Source organism: Gallinula chloropus (assembly GCF_964237585.1).
Source record: "Gallinula chloropus genome assembly, chromosome: 8".
Lineage (NCBI taxonomy): Eukaryota > Metazoa > Chordata > Aves > Gruiformes > Rallidae > Gallinula > Gallinula chloropus.
Window position 1 is genome coordinate 21,580,494 of NC_140093.1, and position 19,479 is coordinate 21,599,972.

At 52.5% G+C, this 19,479-nt stretch overlaps 1 protein-coding gene across 2 annotated transcripts in view; it reads right to left on the reverse strand.

The window, feature by feature from the left end:
• Positions 1–221: 221 nt before the first annotated feature.
• Positions 222–19,479, reverse strand: part of LOC311194433 (schwannomin-interacting protein 1) — a 60,766-nt gene continuing 41,508 nt past the window's right edge. Inside the window, exons 1-7 of one of the 2 annotated variants that reach the window (XM_084267533.1) lie at positions 11,371–11,747; positions 7,502–7,620; positions 5,247–5,364; positions 4,443–4,640; positions 3,710–3,833; positions 2,328–2,421; positions 222–903 (exon numbers count right to left, since the gene is read on the reverse strand). In XM_084267533.1, coding sequence (XP_084123659.1) covers positions 852–903; positions 2,328–2,421; positions 3,710–3,833; positions 4,443–4,640; positions 5,247–5,364; positions 7,502–7,620; positions 11,371–11,448 — 783 coding nt within the window. In that variant the 5' untranslated portion in view covers positions 11,449–11,747 and the 3' untranslated portion in view covers positions 222–851. Of the gene's footprint in view, positions 904–2,327; positions 2,422–3,709; positions 3,834–4,442; positions 4,641–5,246; positions 5,365–7,501; positions 7,621–11,370; positions 11,748–19,479 lie in introns of those variants that run through there. The other variant, XM_084267532.1, reaches the window with a different exon arrangement.

Here is a 19,479-nt window from a genome sequence, read left to right on the forward strand (position 1 = left end):
CCATCTTTCTTGTATTGCAGGCCCCAGATCTGGACACAGGACTCCAGCTGGGGCCTCAAGAGGGCAGAGTTATTATAATTATAATAAAATTAATAATAATAATAATAAAAGAGGCTCCTTCTGGTGATGGCAAAGGAAGAATCACACACCCAGTCCAAGGGATACAGGATGGGTGCATGACCAAAGTCAACTACTAGGCAACAAAAGACGTATCATAGGAAACAAGTTTTTAAATTTTTATTTTACATCTTTATACATAAAACTTTCAAGGGAACTCTCTGAATCCAACTGCATGTTAATAATAGCACATCTAAAAATGAATGTCAGGTAGTCAACATTCACAAAATGTTGAGAACTGATTCAAATGTACAGATTACTGAAAGCTACAACTTCACTACGAGGCAGGCATGGAGTTTTCCTTGTTGTTGACTTGGGAATAGCACCGTCAAGTACAGTTTCTTTATTTTAAAACTACAGTGAAAGAATAAAAAAGTAGTCAATGGTAAAATATCCTTCAACCCAAAAAAAAAAGAAGTCTCTAAACAAACAAAAATAAAGTCAAACTACCCTCTCTTCCCACCCGTGGTTTATAATGTTATAAGTACTGTACATTTCTTCTTTTTTTTTTGTTTTTTTGTAATAATATTATTAAAATGCCTGATATTTAGTGGCACGAGTAAAAAAATTAAAATAAATTAAGAAGCAGAGGCCAATCACTGGACATAAAGCTTCAGACATGGTCAATGACTAACACTGGTTTGTCTCGGGCGCTACCGTGGACATCAGCGCTTGGGCACACACAGAAGCAAGATGAAAGTCTCGCTCGAGCGCTTCTCCTGGGGTTGTGGGGATCATTTTGCTGGCATCTTCTCTGCCATGTGCTTCTGCTGGCTTTCGGCGTGTCTGGGAGGGTGGGAAGAGGGAGGGGAGGAAAGGGGCTGTGTTATTCATGGGAGGAGGAAACCCAAACGGCAGGCAGGGCTGTGCTCCCAGCCGGCATCCGCACCCCCCGCGCTGGCAAGGAACCAAAACTAATCTTTCCCCCAGGGATGTCTGGTATCTGCATGTGCTCTTCCCGGTGGTGGGGAAGAGGAAAACCCTCCCCAGGTCTGAGGGGATCGCTTCCTCCCCTCCTGTGGGGATGGCTGGTGCGTTCAGCCCCTGAGCACACTGAGCCAGTACCTGCTGTTGCATCCCAAAGCCCCCACCACCCTGACCAGCTTCCAAACAGATTTCATTTACTTCACTGTTACCCGCACTGAGGAAGCAAAGTGCTTCCTGAAGCACAGGACAAGCCTAGATGTGAGGCTGGCATTTGCCTGCTGACCCAGGTCTACCCCCATCCCAAATCCACCCCTGCCCCCATTTCACCCCTCGCTGTTCATTAAGGGAAGCAGTGACGGTGTCATGTGACACCCTCAAAGTGACAACCTGCTGGCTGGTCCCTGTGCCCCCCATCCTGCAGGCAGCCCAAGAACCGGTCCTCAAGCTCCCCCCACAGCCACCTCAGCTGGGGTGAAATGTTTTGGAGCCAGAGAAGCCAGGTTGCAGCCAGCTGCTACATGGCACCACTGGGCTTTAAACCAGAAACCAACTCAGGCTGTATTTTTTTCAGACTTATGGCCTCACTTCAGAAACAGCAGCCCTTGTGCACTGACAATAGCCACTGTCACCTTTTCCAGCCTTCCCATGCCCCCCGAAGTTTTCAGTACTACTTAACGTCTCCGCAGCACATCACCAGCTGTCCCAAAGGAAAACGCTTTGTAGACCTTTTGGCCCTGGGAGATGAAGCCCTTTTGTGAACAACACCTACATTCCACAAGGCTTTCCATTTAATCCATTATCAAACTTTAATATTTAAGGGGATTTGGAAAGTCTCTGATCAGCGAAACCCTGATGGCAGAGGCAGACTGGCTCTCACCCCCAGCCAGAGGGGTGGGGGTCCCATGGGACCTGCTCCTGTTCTCCCACCTCGGGGGGGGTTGCAGCATCACTCCTTCCCAAGCTTTTTTCAGGAAGGGAAACATAGATTCAAGAGCATATGTGCTCCTGGTGTTTGGGAAGCTACTGAAAGCTGCTCCAAAGTCTCCAGAACCCAAGAGCCTGGATTTGTCGTGTCGGAGGAGCAGGCAGTGTCCCCCTCAGCCCTGCTCCCCTCCTCACCTATTTCTTGGCAGAGAAACACATCCCTTACACCCAGCAGCATTCCTTTCTACCTACCTTTGCAGGAAAAAAAGCTTCAGTACCAAAATTCTGCTAAAAGAGAAATCCCTACAAGCTGCTGGGACCTGTGAGAAGAGAGAAACACCCCGAGGAGGCTCCTTCACCTGGTCAGGTCCTCGATGTCCACCAGCATCGCATCCTGCTCTGTGTGCAGCTCATCCCGAATGAGCAGCAGCTGTACCAGCTCCTCGTTCAAGCCTGGTGCCAAGGAGAGAAGGGGCTAAGTGTGTGATGTGCCTGGTTTGGTACCCATACATCCCCCTTCCCCCAGCACGTGACACACAGGCTGGTGTGGAGATGCAGGAGGGACCTCCTTGGAGGATGGATGCTTCCCAGGATAAACCACAGCCCCCATGCTGCTGTGTGTGAGCGGCTTCTCTCTCAAACTATCTCAGTGCAACAGCAAAAATAAAGATGATTCTTCTCAGTGCTTGGAGTCCTGCTGGTTCAGGTTTCTGAGCCGCTTGCCCAGGCTGCCTCAGGTTTGGCTTTTTAATTCCCCATGACGGCACAGAACACCCTACCCACCCCCCCTGGCCTGGAGTTACTGTCCAGTACAGCCCCTCTACTCAAGAGGGATGCTCCTGACATCAGGTTGTCACTCAGGGTCATGTCAAAGAGCAGGATAGAAGAAGAAAATGCAAAGGATCATCATCTCCTGCCAGAGCTGAGTGTTCACGGCATTAACACTTATGATTTCGTGTTCATGTGTTTTCTAAATGCATTTTTAATTTTATTTTTTCTTCTTTTTCCTGGCCTTTGCAGCACAAAATAACAAACCACAGCCCAACAGCACAGCTCTGCATCCTCAGCAGGGATGCTTCCAGAGGGGATGCTGATTAACCAATGCAAGTCGGGAAGGAGCAGCACAGCAGCTCCCAGGCATCCTGTTTTTCTAACCTAAGGTCACCAGAAAAGCCAGCTCCCTAAATTGTTAATTAATTGGAAGGTGGATATCCCCTGGGGGGTGGGGAAAAAACCCCAACACCTGGATCTTCTAATGAGAGCAAAGAGAGATGAGGCACTGGGGCAAACACAAGGAGCCATGAAATGTGTTGGAGCGCTCTGAGAGTGGATTTACCCTGGGATGTTTGCTAAACTGGGGGGTTCCTCCACTTATAGATGGCTTTGATGCCATGGCACAGCATCATGTGCAGACTCAGCCACAAAGCCAGGGATGGCAGGTGCTTCCAGCACAGCCAGATTCCACCAGATGATTATTTTCCCCAGTGAGTGGGGCATTAGGTGCTGGATAGAGCTCTCCTCTCTTATAGAGCCAAGTGACCACTTCAGTAGACAATGAATAAAGGAAAGAAAAAGGCTGAAGCAGCCAAAGCTGGAGAGAACTCCATCTCCAGCTTCTGAGGGGCACCTCTCCCACATATCCGTGTTACTCCTCATTTCTGGACATTTCCAAGTGTCTCCTGGAGAACAGTTCTCAATTAAACAGGACACCCCATAGAATAATCAAAAAAGCAGCACTTACTTTCTATTTGTGAGTGGAGATCATTGACTATCACTTGTAGCTGCCCAATAGTCATGTCTCTTAGATCAGTGGGCTTTAAACTTCTCTTCATCAGGCATTCGCTGATATGAGGCATGTGTGGCAGCTGCAAAGAAACAGACAGTCTTCTCACTCTCCTCTTACAACTCTTTGTATATCTGAGCAGCAACAGTTGGCAATGCTTGCACCCCCTCCCTCACAAGCATTGGTGACCCCACTGGGACTATCAAATCGAGCTGCAGCACCTCCACAGTGTCAGAGCCAAGCCTGCAACCTCCCACCATCGGGGATATAAAGGGAGGAGAGGGCTATGGCTGATACTGCATCGTATCCATTCCTGCCCCGATAAGAAAGTGAGGAAGGAAGGAGGAAGGAACAGCTTTGTGTGAAGGCATCTGTTCTACAGCGCTGTACCAAGGCAGGAGTGCTCTGGGGTGGGATAAGCAGGCAGCACCTTAGAGGATGAGCAGCATCACGCCGGCCTCAAGGAAGTAACAACCTTCACGCTTCATCATCTCACTCCCTGCATCCACCCCGCTCCTGTTAACACCCTCCTAAGATAGCCCCCTTCAGCTCCTGACAACCAGTCCCTATCTCCACTGCTCCCCCGTATGTCTACAAGTGCCACCAGCCAGCATACACATCTCAAGGAACAAAAGTGAACACCAAAAGGGCTGGTGTTACCCCCACACACCATCCCACCGGCCCCACTTACCAGATCTGCTACCGGCGACTTCTTCCTGTTCTGCTTTTCCACCTCCACCTGCATTTTGGCCATGGGCTTTGCCATAGCCAAGGCCATTTTGGCTTCAGCTTGGAGTTTCTTTTGCCTGGTGAGGAAATCCATGTCGTCAAGGGACTCTGACTCTTCCTCTGTCGTGTCTCTGTCGGAGTAGGATGAGCTCTGCTTGCTCTAGGGAAGCAGACATGCAGCTATTACAGCCCTGGCACCCCAGCATGGAGCTTTGCTGTTGGGTTAATGCACTTATTGTGGCATCATATCTACAGAAATGGTGAAAAGCATGGATATTTTTATCTTATTTAACCCACAACATTATATTTAAAGATCAGGGCACTGCCCACACAACCCCCCCTTGACCATTCACAGCCACTCAAGCACTTTAGATGGGAAGAGGAGCCAGCCACATCAATAGGGGGTGAAGGGACAGGCTGGGCAAGCTGGAGGAAAATATCTGGGGCTGCAGTGTCACATTAACAAAGGAAAAGAGAGGAGAGGAAAGCTGGTGGAGGCTGATACCGCATCATATCCACTCCTGCCCTTATAATTATCGGGGCCAAAAAGAAAGGGAGGAAGGAAGGAGGAAGGAAGAGCTTCGCGTGAAGGCGCCTGTTCCAGCCCAGCTCCGTGCCAGCCAGAGGCCCCTCTGCTTCTCACATGTCTGTCTCTTTTGATCCCTGAAGATGCTGTTCTGGGGGAAAGGGGGTTGCTCTTTCAATAGGATCAGCTCTTTCCAGCTTTCTTTGTGCCATTTGGCTTCCGATGGGTCCTCAGACCTACCATGGGCGACAACGGCGTGTCCAGGCTGGTTTCTGTCTTGCTGTCATCGGCATCGCTGTCCTTGTCGCTGCCGCTGTCGTTGACGAAGCAAATCTGCAGGTTCATCCCACTTTGTAATCTGGGGGGGGGGGAGGGGAGAGAGATGGTGATCCTCCAGCCAAAAGCTGAGCCCCCACAGCGGCAGGGCACAGGCAAGGTACCCGCTGCCCAAGGCTGCCATTTCTGAGCAGCAGTTTGACGTGGGGCTGGGCGATAACAGCGCTTCTACCACCATCTACTGATGAGCTCCAGAACTGCCGAGATGCCACAGGGCTGCTGTCACCACGGGTTATATATTAGGTATTAATTATTATATTACATAAAATAGCATGTTAGTGATTCCAACTGTTTATTCAGAAGGGTAACAAGCCTGCTTATGGCTGAGGAGCACTGCTGTACCACAAGTCATTGCCTTTTCTGGACCCTCCACACTATCACCCCATCTGCACAGGTCAAGAACTCCCAACTTCACTTCCTTGGGAATAATCCTCTCCGGATATGGCAGCTCAGGGCAGAGGGATCCCAGCACAAGCTGAGAGAGGGAAAAGCACTTTTACAGCTGAGCATCCCAGCTTTGTCTCAGAGAACAGTTATCCCCCAAAGCCACCGCAGAGCACGGCATCGGGCAGGTAACGCACGTTTTGCTGGTGCTGGTTGATGCCAGCAGAACGTGGCACACTGAGCCCCAGGTGGATCCCCATGGCTCCCTCTGCTCAGATCAGTATCCAAGAGTGAACAAGGGCATGAGTTTTTTGGACAAAAGCTCCTGGTGTTGCCAACATCACAGAGCCACCAGCCAAGCCCTCACACCGCAGGACAACTCACCCCCGTGAGTCCAGGCCCTTTTTTTGCCTCTGACAAAACCTGCTCTGTTGACCACTAAAGGTCCCTTCCAACCCAGACTGTTCCATGCTTTCATTCCATAATTCTGCAGAAGCTGTCAAGCCACGCTGGACACACCTGAGTACCCAGGCCAGGGGATGCATCCTCAGCTTGGCTTAAAGCTGCATCACACAGGAATAGCAGAGGAACTGCAAAAGTGGGTCTGCCACTCACTGTGCCCTGTGAGAGCATGAACCCACCTCCCAAAACCCAGCAACTGATGCCCCTTGGATCCCACCAGCAAGCACAGCTTTCTCTTGTCCCTAAGCACAAAACTGAGAGCAAGGGTCCTGCAATGAAGGGTTCCTACCCACCCTCTAACAGCAACCCTAATGCTTTGCCCGGGCTACAAACATTAACAGAACACTGAAGCATTCAGGTACAGCTGGTAATTTCTGGTGGCACAGCTGCCAGGCCCTGCTGCATAGCGTTAATTAGACCCACGTTATAATTACAAGATAGCAGCTCCTGGTTTAGCTGTAACAACACACAGTGAAACTGTTTTCCCTTTCAAATGACTTGCAGTTCAATTTAATTCCACAATTGTACCTCTCTGGTGTAATAAAAGTGTTCCTCTTGGTTTTCTGCCTCTCTCAGGCATTTCTTTCCCCTTCTCCCACACCATGGCAACAGGTAGATCCTCGCTCCCAATGTGGGAGGGACCTGATGCTTCCCAAGCCCCTGTGGGGCTACTCCCAGCACCTGCGACTCTAAAGAAGCCCTTCTGGGGCATATTTGATGCAGAGATTTTAAAAATAGATTGAATGAGGTACCTGTGGCCATGCAACACCCCAGCCACAGGGATGGAGCCGTGTCCAGTGAGCCAGGACTGGTGGGACAATACTTGAGCCCTGCCCTGTTTTGGGCACAACATTTCTGGCATTAAATCAGGCACTCAGACATCAAAATTCTCTGTATTTTACAACTTGGTGTAAAGAGCTCCTTGGAAAACACAATGAACTGACTGTTTTCATGATGGTAACTCCAGCTGCGCGTTCGGCATCCTTTCACCACCATCCTCAGTCTGCCCAATCCAAAGGAAAAGCTCAGGTCAGGACAGAGATCCAAAAGGAAAAAACTGAAAGAAATGGAACTTGGGGAAATTCAGCTCCCTTGTTTGTCCTCTGAGCTCCTAAACATCCATTCCCTACGGCTTTACCCTGGTACTGCAGCACCCAACGCACACCGACTGTGTCTGCAGCATACGGTGCTGCCCTGAACCAAGGAAAACTCAAGAACACAGTGGGGGTCTTCAGAAAGGAGGGGGTCTCAGGACATCCCACTGGAGGCACCTCGCACCCTTCAGCCCCCAGAGAAGTTTTGGGCTGCCTTACCGGGAGGAGAGGCTTGGCTTGCCGCTCTTGCTGCAGCTGGTGTAGAGTCCCGGGCCATCGTCAAAGAAACTGCCCAGAGCCAACTTCTGCCTGATGGACTCCCGCTCATTCTTCTGGGCCTGGAAGGGAAGTGAGACAGGAAAGGATGAAGCTGTTGGTCATGTCAACATGCAGGAAGCAGCATCACCCCACCGGTGCCATCGTCATGCTCATGTTGCCCAACATCCCCTGAGCCATCTCCCACGCTTGGGTGAACCACACAGCCCATCCCAAGAGGGAAGCCCACATGCATCTCTCTCCATGTACTGACAGAAACATGACTACAAACAGCCACTTCTGATACATACCCAACACATATAGCCATACTCATATCTGTACACAGTCCTGGAGGCCACACTTGCACCGTTAGCATCTTCCACCCCCCTCAGCGGCCTCCAAAACCATATAATCCTGCCACCAACATACTCAAGAGACGTACTTTTGCCCCCTTGCCCTCAAATTATCCACAGTTTTTAAAAGGTATTTTTATATACCTGTTTTCTTTTCCAAATAAGGGCAATCTACAGAGTGATTTGAGCTTCACCACCCATCAATGACGATGGAGGCAACCGCGTAATCACAGAATCACAGAGCTGTAGGGGTTGGAAGGGGCCTCTGGAGCTCATCAGGTCCAACCCCCTGCCAAAGCAGGGTCCCTAGGACAGGTCACACAGGTCGGCGTCCAGTTGGGGCTGGAATATCTCCAGAGAAGGAGACTCCACACCCCCCTGGGAATGAAAATCCCAGACCTAGGTTCAAAATTCCAGTACCACCCTGCTGCCTGTCACCAATGTGCCAACGCTGACAACAAATTCGTACAAGATATCAAGTTATTGACAGAAGGAACATTTTAAAGCCCTCAAACATTTCACTTAAAAAATGACACCTAACACATGATGGAGAATACACACACAGGAAACCAGCACGGGCTGCTTCCACCACGGTAACTGATAGAACTGTACCCTGTACCTTAGCTAGTATCAGCCTGGTATCGAAACATGGGCAGTTTGGAACCTAACCCCTTTTATTTTAAATATTTAAAAAACCCCAAACCAAACCAACCCCAAACACAGCATCAAGTGGTACCGAGTTTTTGGGTTCAGCTCCCAGTTTCCGAAGCTCTACCCAGACCACCCAGTGATGTTTTTCCACTTGGGTTCTTTTCCAGGTTTGAATAATTGATGCCTCTATCACACAGAGGCAGATAGATCTGGGAGTAAAACACAGCCAGCCCTGCTGATGAAGGCAGCACAGCAAGAAAAATAAGTATATAGAGGTTTTTTAACATGCTGGAAGCAGACACAGGGCTGGTCCCAAACAGGCTCCTCGTGCTGCCCATCTCCTGCTGCGTGCAGGTGCGACAGCTGGCTGCATCCCTCAGGGGATCAATATTTCATGGAGTTACAGATACCCACCCTCACGCTTTTTCCAACTAAGATGATCCCCTCTTCACATCCCCCCTGGCTACTTCTGATTCTCCCTAGTGTTCCTACAGAAACCAGGAGCCCGAAGCACATCACCCCCTTCTGCTCAGCTGGGAAAGCGCATCCCACCCTCCACACCAGCTCTGCTCCCCCAGCACCATAGCCACCTGCTCTGTGTGTGCTGAAAACTACCCTTCCTTGCGCTCAACCCCACGTAAACACACATGCTTTCAAGTATTGACCCCTGGTGCTGTCTCTCCAGATCCTTTTTAATTTTGCTCCATTTCCCACTGAGATGGTGACTGCTCCCAGTTTGACATCCATACGTTTGAGTCCATGTGCAACTTGTTTTATCCACCATTTCTGAGGATGCTAAATAACACTGTTCCCAGGCCTGAGCTCAGAAAAATCCCATTTTATGATCCAGACACAGGCTAAAGGCCATAAAGAAACCAGGAGTCCCATCTGCCATTGCAACACAGGGAGTGGTTACTCAGAAATAGAGGATACCTAAGGGAACCGAGCTTCAGGCTTGAGATAAATCACCCTACGGCTGCATTAAGACATCCTGAGCTGGGTACTGAAAGTCTCACATCAAGAAGGAATATGCTAAGTTATTCTGATAGGTCTTGATAGGGGTTTGGGTTTTTTTGGCTACCGAATATACTTACTCGTTGTGTAAAGAGAAACGGACCGAATACTCGAGACACAAAGCTACTAGCCAGAAAACCATAAACCTGTGGTATTTAAACATGTTACTCTGCCCCTGGATCCAAAAGCCTGTATCCTCCTGAAAGAGGGGCCCGGTGAGGAGCTGAAGCCTGGTTCAGGCGGTTGTTTTAAGCGAAAGGCTGCTTGTTTTGAAGGCAAACCAGCTCCGGGCGGATGTTTTCCTTGCTGCCGCTGGCCTTCCGATCGGGAAGGCCGGTAGTTGCCTTTGTTTAAGTACATGAATAAAACTGCAACGTCGGGATCGTGGCCCAGACTGCCTGCATGTGGAACACTTCACACGACCCTTTGAGCCAAGGGGAATTGCTGGGAGAGCTCTGGACTCTGGGCTAGGCAGACGCAGACCCTGTTTCCCCACTCCATCATCCCCTGTAGCTATTAGAGCTCTCCGTCACAACTACTTTGCTGGTGTCTGTGGGGTATCCACAACCATTTGTGCTCTTAATCACCTGGTCCCAACATGCCATGGCATTCTGACACCAAAAATCCCACCCCATATTTTGCTAGAAAGCCCAGGTTTATGCAATGTGTGCCTTCCTCCCAAAGAACCCCATCCCTGGGGGCACATGGAGGTGCCGCTGATGCCAGAGGCAATCCCCCACTGACCTGATGTGGGATAGAGAGCTGATGCCACTGGCAGCACTGCAGTTTTTTAGGAATCTGCACTGGGATCTCTGCAGTTTTTTAGGAAACTGATCAGAATCCATATCATGTCTGTATCGTATTTGCATGGCAACTGGGAAGGAGCAGCTGGGCTGCTTCACTCACCACATCCCTCAGCGTACCACTCCCAATGCAGGCACCTGTACTGGCAGCCTTTCCTCATTGCTGACATCACCCAAAATCGCACAAGGAGGAATCATTTGGCACTCAGATGTAGCAGTGATTTCCTGGTCTCCTTGCTGTGCCCTGAGACCCCCCCACCCCACCTTGAGAAGAGCAGCCGGCTCCTCCTCACAGCTGGCACTTCTGAAGCTGCATCGATGGGTACCAAACCCGGACCGAATACCAGGCTGGGGGAAGAGTCTCATCACCCAGAGAATTAGAGATTAATGAGTGCCAGCAACACGTTGGTGGAGGGGTTAAAACACATCAAGGCTGGATGCCAGGGCCATCCTGCAGCACCAAACAGGGTGCAGAGCCTGTGCTCAGCTCCGGCTGGGAGCGCTGGGACACAGCTGGGTCTCGGAGGCTATTTTTGCCCAGGTCTGTCATTACCAGCCACAGACAATCCCTATATTTAAAGTTCCAGATCCAGAGGCAGCGCCTTATTTCGTCTCCGTGCGGCACCACCAGTGGTATTAGACTCACAAACAGGGATTGTAACCACAGAGCACTTGGATTTACCTCCTTTTCCTTCCCAACAGACTTGCCAGCACCCACCAACTCAAGTCAAACCCACGCACCCCAAACTGCTCCTCAACACCCAGGGACCCCAAGGCACGAGCCACACTTGGGAACGTCTCTCTAAAGTTTTCTTTATCACAAAGCGATACAGAGCACAGGGGGGAGGAAGGTTTGCTGGCCCAGGCCAGTGCATTAAACACTGCCCATCGCTCCCCTGCCCTGGCACCCGAAACCCAGCGCCCTGGGAGGGTGTTGGGCAGTGTTTCACTGGGTCCCCTCCTGTCAAGAGGGCGATTGTTGGCAGACAAAGGGCTGCTTTTTGTCCCTTACCTTTTTATAACTCCCCTCCCCGGCCGGCACGGCTGCTTTCCTGATGACGTCACCCATGCCATCACCCTCCTGACTCATCTCCTTCTCTCCCGGGTCCTCACGTGGCCGATGAAACGCTCCCAACGGGGCATCTCAATCCTTCCTCCGCTCTTCAATCCGCACCATGGGATCAAGCGCTCGCTCCCGGAGCCAAGACCTGTGGCAGCCCACCGTCCCCGGGGTTGGGATGCTTCCCCGGCCTCCCTCACTTCCCAGCCGCTCCGGAGCACCTTGCTATTCCCTAATAAAGTCAACGGCAGCGCCCGGAGCCCCGGCCAGCTGATCAGAGGGAGGCGAGGGCTGCGCAGGCCAGGGAAGCCGCGTCCTCTTCCAGCCACTGCCAGCGCTGGATAAAAATAGCCCCAAGCCCTCGCCGGCTACACAAGGGCAGGAAAAAACCCGGTGTCTGATGTCAAAATCCAAGCCCAGCCACGTAGGGCAAAAGGAAGGGGCTTTCTCCCGGGGTTTTTGCCAGGGAAGTTATCCTAACGAAATCCAGAGGAGCTGCCCAAGGCTGGGAGCGGTGCTCAGCCCTCACATGCCGCTTGGGATGGGCAGGCACTGCAATGGATGAAGGGGATTTTCCCCCCCGTGCCCCAAAAACACCACAAAGGACCCTGGAGATGTACCCCTTGGCTAAACCATCTTCTTCAGGTGCAAAAAAAAGTCTCTAGGAATTAACCAAAAGAGCTCAAAATAAGGCATCCAGCCTTAACCTGACTCCTGTCTTGGGGGCTTGCAGACCCCAGTGACCTCCACACCACCTGATACACCCAAGCACCCCAGCCCTGGCTCTTGGGGGTCCCTGCAGCCCCCTCCCAAACCTGCACCGCTGCCTGTTTCCAGAGAATCCCAACACGGCCACTGCCCACCAACCTCACACAAATCCTGCTCAGTCCTTGCTGAGGTCTCCCCGCTGCACCCCCGTATCATTGCACCCATCACAGTGCCCAAGGCTTGTCCCACATCAAAGCTGTGGCTGGGGAGGTAGAGGCAGAGATCGATCGCATGCAGGGCAGGTGTTTCCAGATGTAAACCCCAGAAAGGTGGAATTTACACCCCAGTTTCTCAGTGATCCCCAAAACCTGGGAGACCAGCATACCAATTCCTTCTGTGACACAGCTCCGCTGCACGCAAGGAGGGTGACTTTAACAAAGTCTGTGTGTTTAAATCATATATCCAAGTCATGCTGACATCATTTCACCAAAAATATATATCCTGGTTAGGTTACCAGCTCTAAGGAAATACAATGCATCGTGGCGTCACAGTGCCCCCAGGTTTTGGGGGGAAAAACCCAGTAATAAGGATCAGGGTTGTTTAATTCCACTCTTGTCCCAGGGCACTGCTTTGTAACTACAATTCCCAAGTGAAACAAAAGTTGTTCTCTGGATATTTAATTATTGTTAGTTCCCCTCCACCGCTGACTCATTGTGTCCTTTCCTGCCATTGGTAAATTTAACTTCCTCTCCTGAGCGTGGGGATGGATCCTGACAATAAATCCGGAAAAAAAATGAATAATAATAAAAAAAGAATCCCACAGCCCCAGGGGAAGGATGTGGTGGCCAGCACTGGGCTAGGACTGGGGAAGAGGGGTGGCTGAGCCTGTGATCTGTTATGCATTTCCTCTCTGATTCGGGACGTCACCCTGCCCTCGTCCATTGGAGTGGGGTGGGTGTCCCAACACCTCCTCCCCAGGTGCCTGAGACAGCAAGCGAGCCCCAGCCTGGTCCTAGATGTGTCTGTGGTACCCAACACGCGGGGAGGAGGATGCTGTGTGAACAAGCCACTCTACTGCAAACAGGCATCAAGCGACCCAGCCTACCGAAAATATATTTAGTGCTTCTTACCCATATTTTGGATGTTTTTACAATGTTTTAATTCCCCAATCTGGTTTTCAGAGCAGCTGAGCTCTGCCCTGCCCCCTGCGCTGGGCTGTCCCAGGATCAGCCTCGCAGAGGGGCACCCCAGGAGCTGAGGGGTCCTGCAGAGCTGGGCTCGCTCCCTGGTGGGATCACCGTTTCCTGAGGGGTCCTGCAGAGCTGGGCTTGCTTCCTGGTGGGATCACCGCTTCCAGCAGCCGCCTCGTTCAAGGCAACAGGAGACAAACCTGGGTAAGGAGCCCCTGCACCCCTGTGGGCACAGCTGGAGGCATATTTGGGTGCGCTCCTGGGTGGCCAGCACCAGAGCCAACCCTGGCCTCCTGGGAAGGGCATCCCCCCCACTAGCAGAGAAACAGCTGGTGTGAACTCTGGGTATCACAAACACCCAGACAAATTATTTTTGCAGCTGTCTCAGCACAGGGACCAAACTCTTTGGTATTCAGCCCCCTCCTACCCAACCCAAAAGGCTACTGCAGGCAGATGGGCAGCACCAGGCTGCCCAGCAAACACCCACAGCTGTCCCTCTCGCAATAGGTCTCAGTTTAAAACATCCCTCCCCTCATCTATTGTGTATGGAGGGTTTAAACAACCCCCAAAAACCCCCAGCGATGGGGGCTATGCAGTCAGGTGCACTCCAGCTCAGCATCAGTAGCTGAGGACTCCTTGCACATCAGATCACGTTGGGAGGGAAGGAGGGAAGTGGCTGCTGCTGTGGCTCCTCCAGCAGCCCACAGCGACGCCAGCATGGAGGAGAGGGAGAGCCCACAGCCAGCTCAACCTGCTTCTTTCTTTTTATAGCATGAAAAGGCTCAGAAGGGGCAAATCTGGAGCAGGTCAGCCAGGGTGTCCCTGCAGCAGGAGCACGTGTGGCCACAGACCCAGCGCCCCGGGGAAGGCACCGGTGGGAGATGGGAGCACTCAAGTCCTTAAGCGAGGCAAGGAAGTAGGACACATCAAGTTTTATGTGCTTTAAAGACGTGCTGAGTGCTTGTGGACAGGAGAGCAGCTAAATTTAACTTCACCGTGCGTGCATAAGGCTCGCCTGAGGCGGTGAAACTCCCCCTCAATGCTTTTGGGGCACATGACATCATGGGGAGGAAATCACCAGCCCATTTCTGCTGGGGACCAGCTCCCAAACACCACTGGTTACAGCATTTGTAGATAAACCCCCTAAATTCCCAGTAACGTTCAAGGAGACCTCTCTGAGCACCCTCCCTGCTCATCCAGCATTCACGGCCACGGGTCTGGGAGCGACTTCCAGACTTGTAGGAACCTCAAGCTGCCACCACCACTCCACAAAGCAATTAGTTTATAGTAAAGGTCAGAATAAATCCCCTTGGAGGGTCCCCTCACAACATCCCTCCTCTGCGGAACAGCCAGTAGAAGGCACTTACAGCCATCTCCTGCACATTTAGGGAGGAGGTGGACCATGTCCTCCCTCTGAAGATGCTTCCCTAAGCTTTAGCACCACCAGGGCTTTCCACCTGCTGCACAGAGCTTTTTGGATTTTCAGATCTCAGTCTAAACAAGGCAGCCTTCAGCCTCAGCTCTCTAACCCAGGATTTATTTTACTCTGCTGTGATGCAGGGTTGGATTGCTTGGCCACACCAAACGAGGTTCCTCTGCTGTACCACGATGTAGCATCTGGAGAGGCCAAGCCAGCAGTTCTCCAGTGCTGCCAGCGCTCTGTGGTGGGTTTTGGGGGCATTTGAGGTCTTCTCCAAGGCCCTGATCCCTCAGGGTTATATTCTGCCAGGAGAGCTCATGTTCACTTGAATGAAAATGGTGATGACAGCCCAGTACTTCTACATCTCTCAAAAGCCTACAAACCCTGAAGATAGCAAAGAAAAGGCACAAATAAATTATATATTTGGGTTTTTTTAATGAGCATTTAATATTTTAAGCTTCTGACTTTTATGGCCCAACTTTTATGGTTCGGTGCTTGGCCAAGACCCAGAGAGTGGTGGGTGCTGGCCAGCCTTGCATGGTCCATCACCAGCTAGACCCACAGAAGAACAGCATCTCCCCAACCCAGGGTGGGACCAGCACCGCCCCACTTACAGGGGTCTTTCTAACAGACCTTCAAGAAACATACACAAACCTGGCATCACCAGAGCAGCAGAGTCAAGTCCTGACCCAGACCATGTCCCAGGAGAACACAGGGGGCTGAGACGGGTGTGCCATAAGCCCCAACCCACCTAGGAAATTATTTCTAAGCAAACAAAAAGCTCAGTTTTCACCTCAGATTATTTTTCCCCCCTTTTCTTTTAAATTTTCCCTGCCTGTGTAGAGCCTGGTAACATCTCCACAGCGACCCTCCCACCAGCAGATAGCTCAGACCGTGACTGATGCCAACGCTCGGAGCCAAAACTGGTTCCCACGGGCAACTGCCTGTTTGGAGACTCCTGCCTAAGGCAGGGGGTGCTGGGGAGGGGGGGTGGATTCTGCGCATTAAAAATCAACCCAATGATGGAAATCTAGACTTAGCACCCACTTGTACAGCAGCAGCAGAGAAACATGAAGATGGCAACAAGCCCCACGAGTCCTATTTAGCAAAGGTGGACCCGTGGGGCATCGCTGGGCAACCACAGCTACAGAGCAAACTGAACTGCAGGCCAGTAAAGTGCTGCTAACACAGGCATGGGGATAAACCCTTTATTTCCATGTTAAGGCCTGGATTTGCACGCTGGCTTTTGATTCTGCACGAGCTCAGGGCTTCACAAACCACCACCCGACGGGCGCGAGCTGACACATCTCCTGTCGAACTCGGAGGAGAAAGACAGAGCCCTAACCAGGAATGAAGGAACACTGAGCAGTGAAAAACAGGGGAAAAGATTAAATAACTACGAGGAGAAACAGAGGGCACGAAGGGTGGCAACAGCTGGTGTGACTTCAGGATGCAGCCATGGGAAAGATGTCAGATGCTGGGACCTCCTGACCACGGAGGACCTGGCCTAAACCCAAAGTGATGAACCCGATCTAGCCACATCATTTTGGGTGTGAAACGAGGCTTTCAAGGCAAGGCCGGGTGTAACAACAGTCACATTCTCTTGCTCAGTACCACCTGCAGAGCACCCAGGTCCCAGCACCCTCCCTGCCGTTGAGCTTACACCCCGACCATGATTTGGCCATGTCAGAGCTTTCCTGATGAATTTCTCCAAAACGAACACATTTGCAAGTCCCCACCAGATCATTTTGATCCTCTCTTTGCTTTGTTTTGAGCTTATTTAGTAGCTTCAAAAGAAGGGTACAAGGAAGAAGGAGAGCAGCATTACATGCTGGCACCCTGTTCCCTCCCAGGGCACTCTGGGCACCCACCAAAATCCTACGTTCTGGCTTCCAGCCTGACCCAAAACCCCAGGACCTCTGGCCACAGAGGGATTAAAACTTGGCCTTTAGGTTAATGGGTTTGGGAGGGGGCTGGGGTTGCTTCTAATCTTTGCAGTGTTGTAGGAAGGCTTTTGAAACAGATTTCACTTGAAAGCCCATTTCTCCAGGCTGTTTTTTCTGCACTTTGCTCGTTTTTTGGCTGCTTTCACTCCGATGTTTACTGGTTCTGAGGAGAGGAACCAACTCATAAACAAGCAAGAAGATTAAAGCAGATAAAAGGCAGCAGTGCTGCCATCCCAGCAAGCCCAGTGCATTAACATGCAGGGATGCTGGCCAGGCCTGCGCCACAGCTCAGCATCGCTCGGCATCGCTCGCCCACCGCCATGGACCAGCTTCCACCCTGGGGAACAATGCGCAACCTTTAACCCTTGCGTTCCTACCAATACGCTGGGAAAACATCCGCTGCACAGAAACAATGGCACCATTTATGAAGGCACTAGAGAGCAACAGGCTCTGAGCTGCAGTTAAATCAGATCCCCTGACACAGAGCCTGGAAAAAAAACCCGTAATTTTAAATTTTTTATCTTTTTCCAAAGGAGATAAAAATGGAAATCCATCTCCAGAAGGGTTTGCTGGACTGAAAATATTCATTGAAACATCTTTTCAACTCTCCTCTCTGTACATACATGTCCTTCTGCATCTTTTCCCTTCATGCTGTGTTTTGCAACACAACGTATTTTGTCTTAGGACACAGCCTGAAGTTCAAATTAAACGTGGTGGTGGAGGAAACCAAGGATGAGCTGCTGTCCTGGGCAAAAAGGCCTGTCTCTGGAGGCTCCAGCTCTGCTGCTAGGAATGCCTGTTGGGTTATTTTGTGAAACACGCTCCCACTGCACGTAGGCAAACGCGTTTCCCAGCATCACCGTTGCAGATGGATGGATGTTTGTGGTACTGCAGAGCCCTAGACATGCCCTGTCTCAGGCAGGTGCACCCAACCAGCACCCACCAGTCTCCTAGAGGCAAATGAAGCCATAACAACAGCTCACCCCAAGCTCTCACTCACCCAGCTATGGTAATCCTGGTTTTGGTGCTGCCTCCCCCAGCACTGCTGCCAGGCCCCAGGGATGGGGGCGGCTGTGATGGATGCTGAGGGAGGGAAATGCTCATCCTCAAACCCATCACCAGTCCTTGCAGGGCTTATTTAGCAGAACAGCACAAGCCACGATGAGACAACATCTGAAAATAACCATCTTGGCAGGTCAACGTTCACATCGACACGAAAAGCATCGCGAAACAGGCCTTTATATTCTAAAATTCACCTCGGTCTCCTACGGGCAACTCCAAGAAGTGCAAAACCGCAGCTCGCTCGCTTACACGGCGCAGTTTGATCCCGGCAGGGAGGAGGAGGCAGGGTGCAGCCTGACAAGCCCCATCCTCCGCCGCTCCCCCGGGCGAGCGCATCCCTGCCCGCCGCGCCCGGAGCATCACATGGCGGGCACAAAAGCGCCGCAGGCAGACGGCTTCTACCCCTCTCCCGAGCCTGTTTTGAACCCGCTGCCTCGCAAGCCCCGGGATGCCCCGGGGATCGGCAGCCCACGGTTTAAACCCGAGCGAGCGAGCGGGCGGACCCGGGCTGCCCGCACATCCTCCCCCTCCGAGCCTTCGGGGCCGGGGAAAGCAGCTTTTTAGGGGGTGCAGCTGGAGGAGGGGGGTGCAGCTCGGTGTTGGGGGACCAGGCCGCGCTCGCCCCTTACCTGGTAGGAGCAGTTTTCCTGGTGTACCATCTCCGTGCATCATCCGCGGCTGCCGCCCAGCCGGCAGCGATCGCAGCCGCCGCGCCGCCCCGCTCCGCCCCGCCCCGCGGGGTCTCTGGCCCCGGCAGGGGTGGAGGAGGATGGGGAGGAGGAGGAAGATGGGGAGGAGGATGGAGAAAGCCCGGGCCAGCCGCCCGCCGGTAAGATGGATGCTGCCGCGCTGCTCCGCCTGCGCAGCGGCGGCCCCGGCGGAGCACGGGAGGGGGGGGCCCGGTCCCGCCCCCGCCGCCGGCTGCGCTGGCGGCACAAAGAGCGGGGAGGGGGAGCGGGCTCCGCGCTCCTCCGCGGGGGAGAAACGAATGCTCTCCTCCCTCAGACGCTGCGCGGTGGCTGGGAAGCTCCCCCTCCTTCCTTCCTTTCCCCCCCCCGACCCTCCCCTCCCCGGCCCGGTGCTGCGGCAGCCGCAGTTCCAGCCCCAGCCCCCGCCCCGACTCTCCGCTACCGGAACGGGGCCGCTCCGCAGCTGAACCGGCTCCGGCGCTGGATGGCGGCTGGAGGAAGGAGCTGCCTGTGTTCTCTCCCCCCCGCTCCTCTCCTCCCCCGAAACGCTGCGAGACACCAGGCCGCTAAACAAGAGCTGCGAAACGCTCTGCTTTCTGCCCCTGCGCCGCAGAAATATAGCGCAGTTCTTTCTGGAAAAGGCTCTGCCCTACATTTCCAGCTAATTATACCTCCACCCTGCAGCGAGAGCGAATGTAGAGCCCTCTGCCATCGCCCCCGCTTGGGCTGGGCCCCAGCCTAAGCCCTGACCTGGTTTTGGGCAGGGGGGTTAGATGGAGGTGATGCCTGCACTTGTCCCTTCTCCCACCACAGCTGCTCCTTCTCTCATCACGTTTCTCCAAAGAAAAGCCTTGGGGAGACCAACCAAACACCCAGCGCTGGCTCTGAGGATGCTCTTTGTGAGATGAGGGCTGGTGGTCACAGTCCAGGGACAGCAAAGCCCCCGTGTCCCAGAAACAGCAAAGCCCCTCTGCAGTACCCCATCGTTACACACCCCACAGGAATTCACTGCTGTCGGCAGAGCACTCCACTGCTACCCCCAAAAT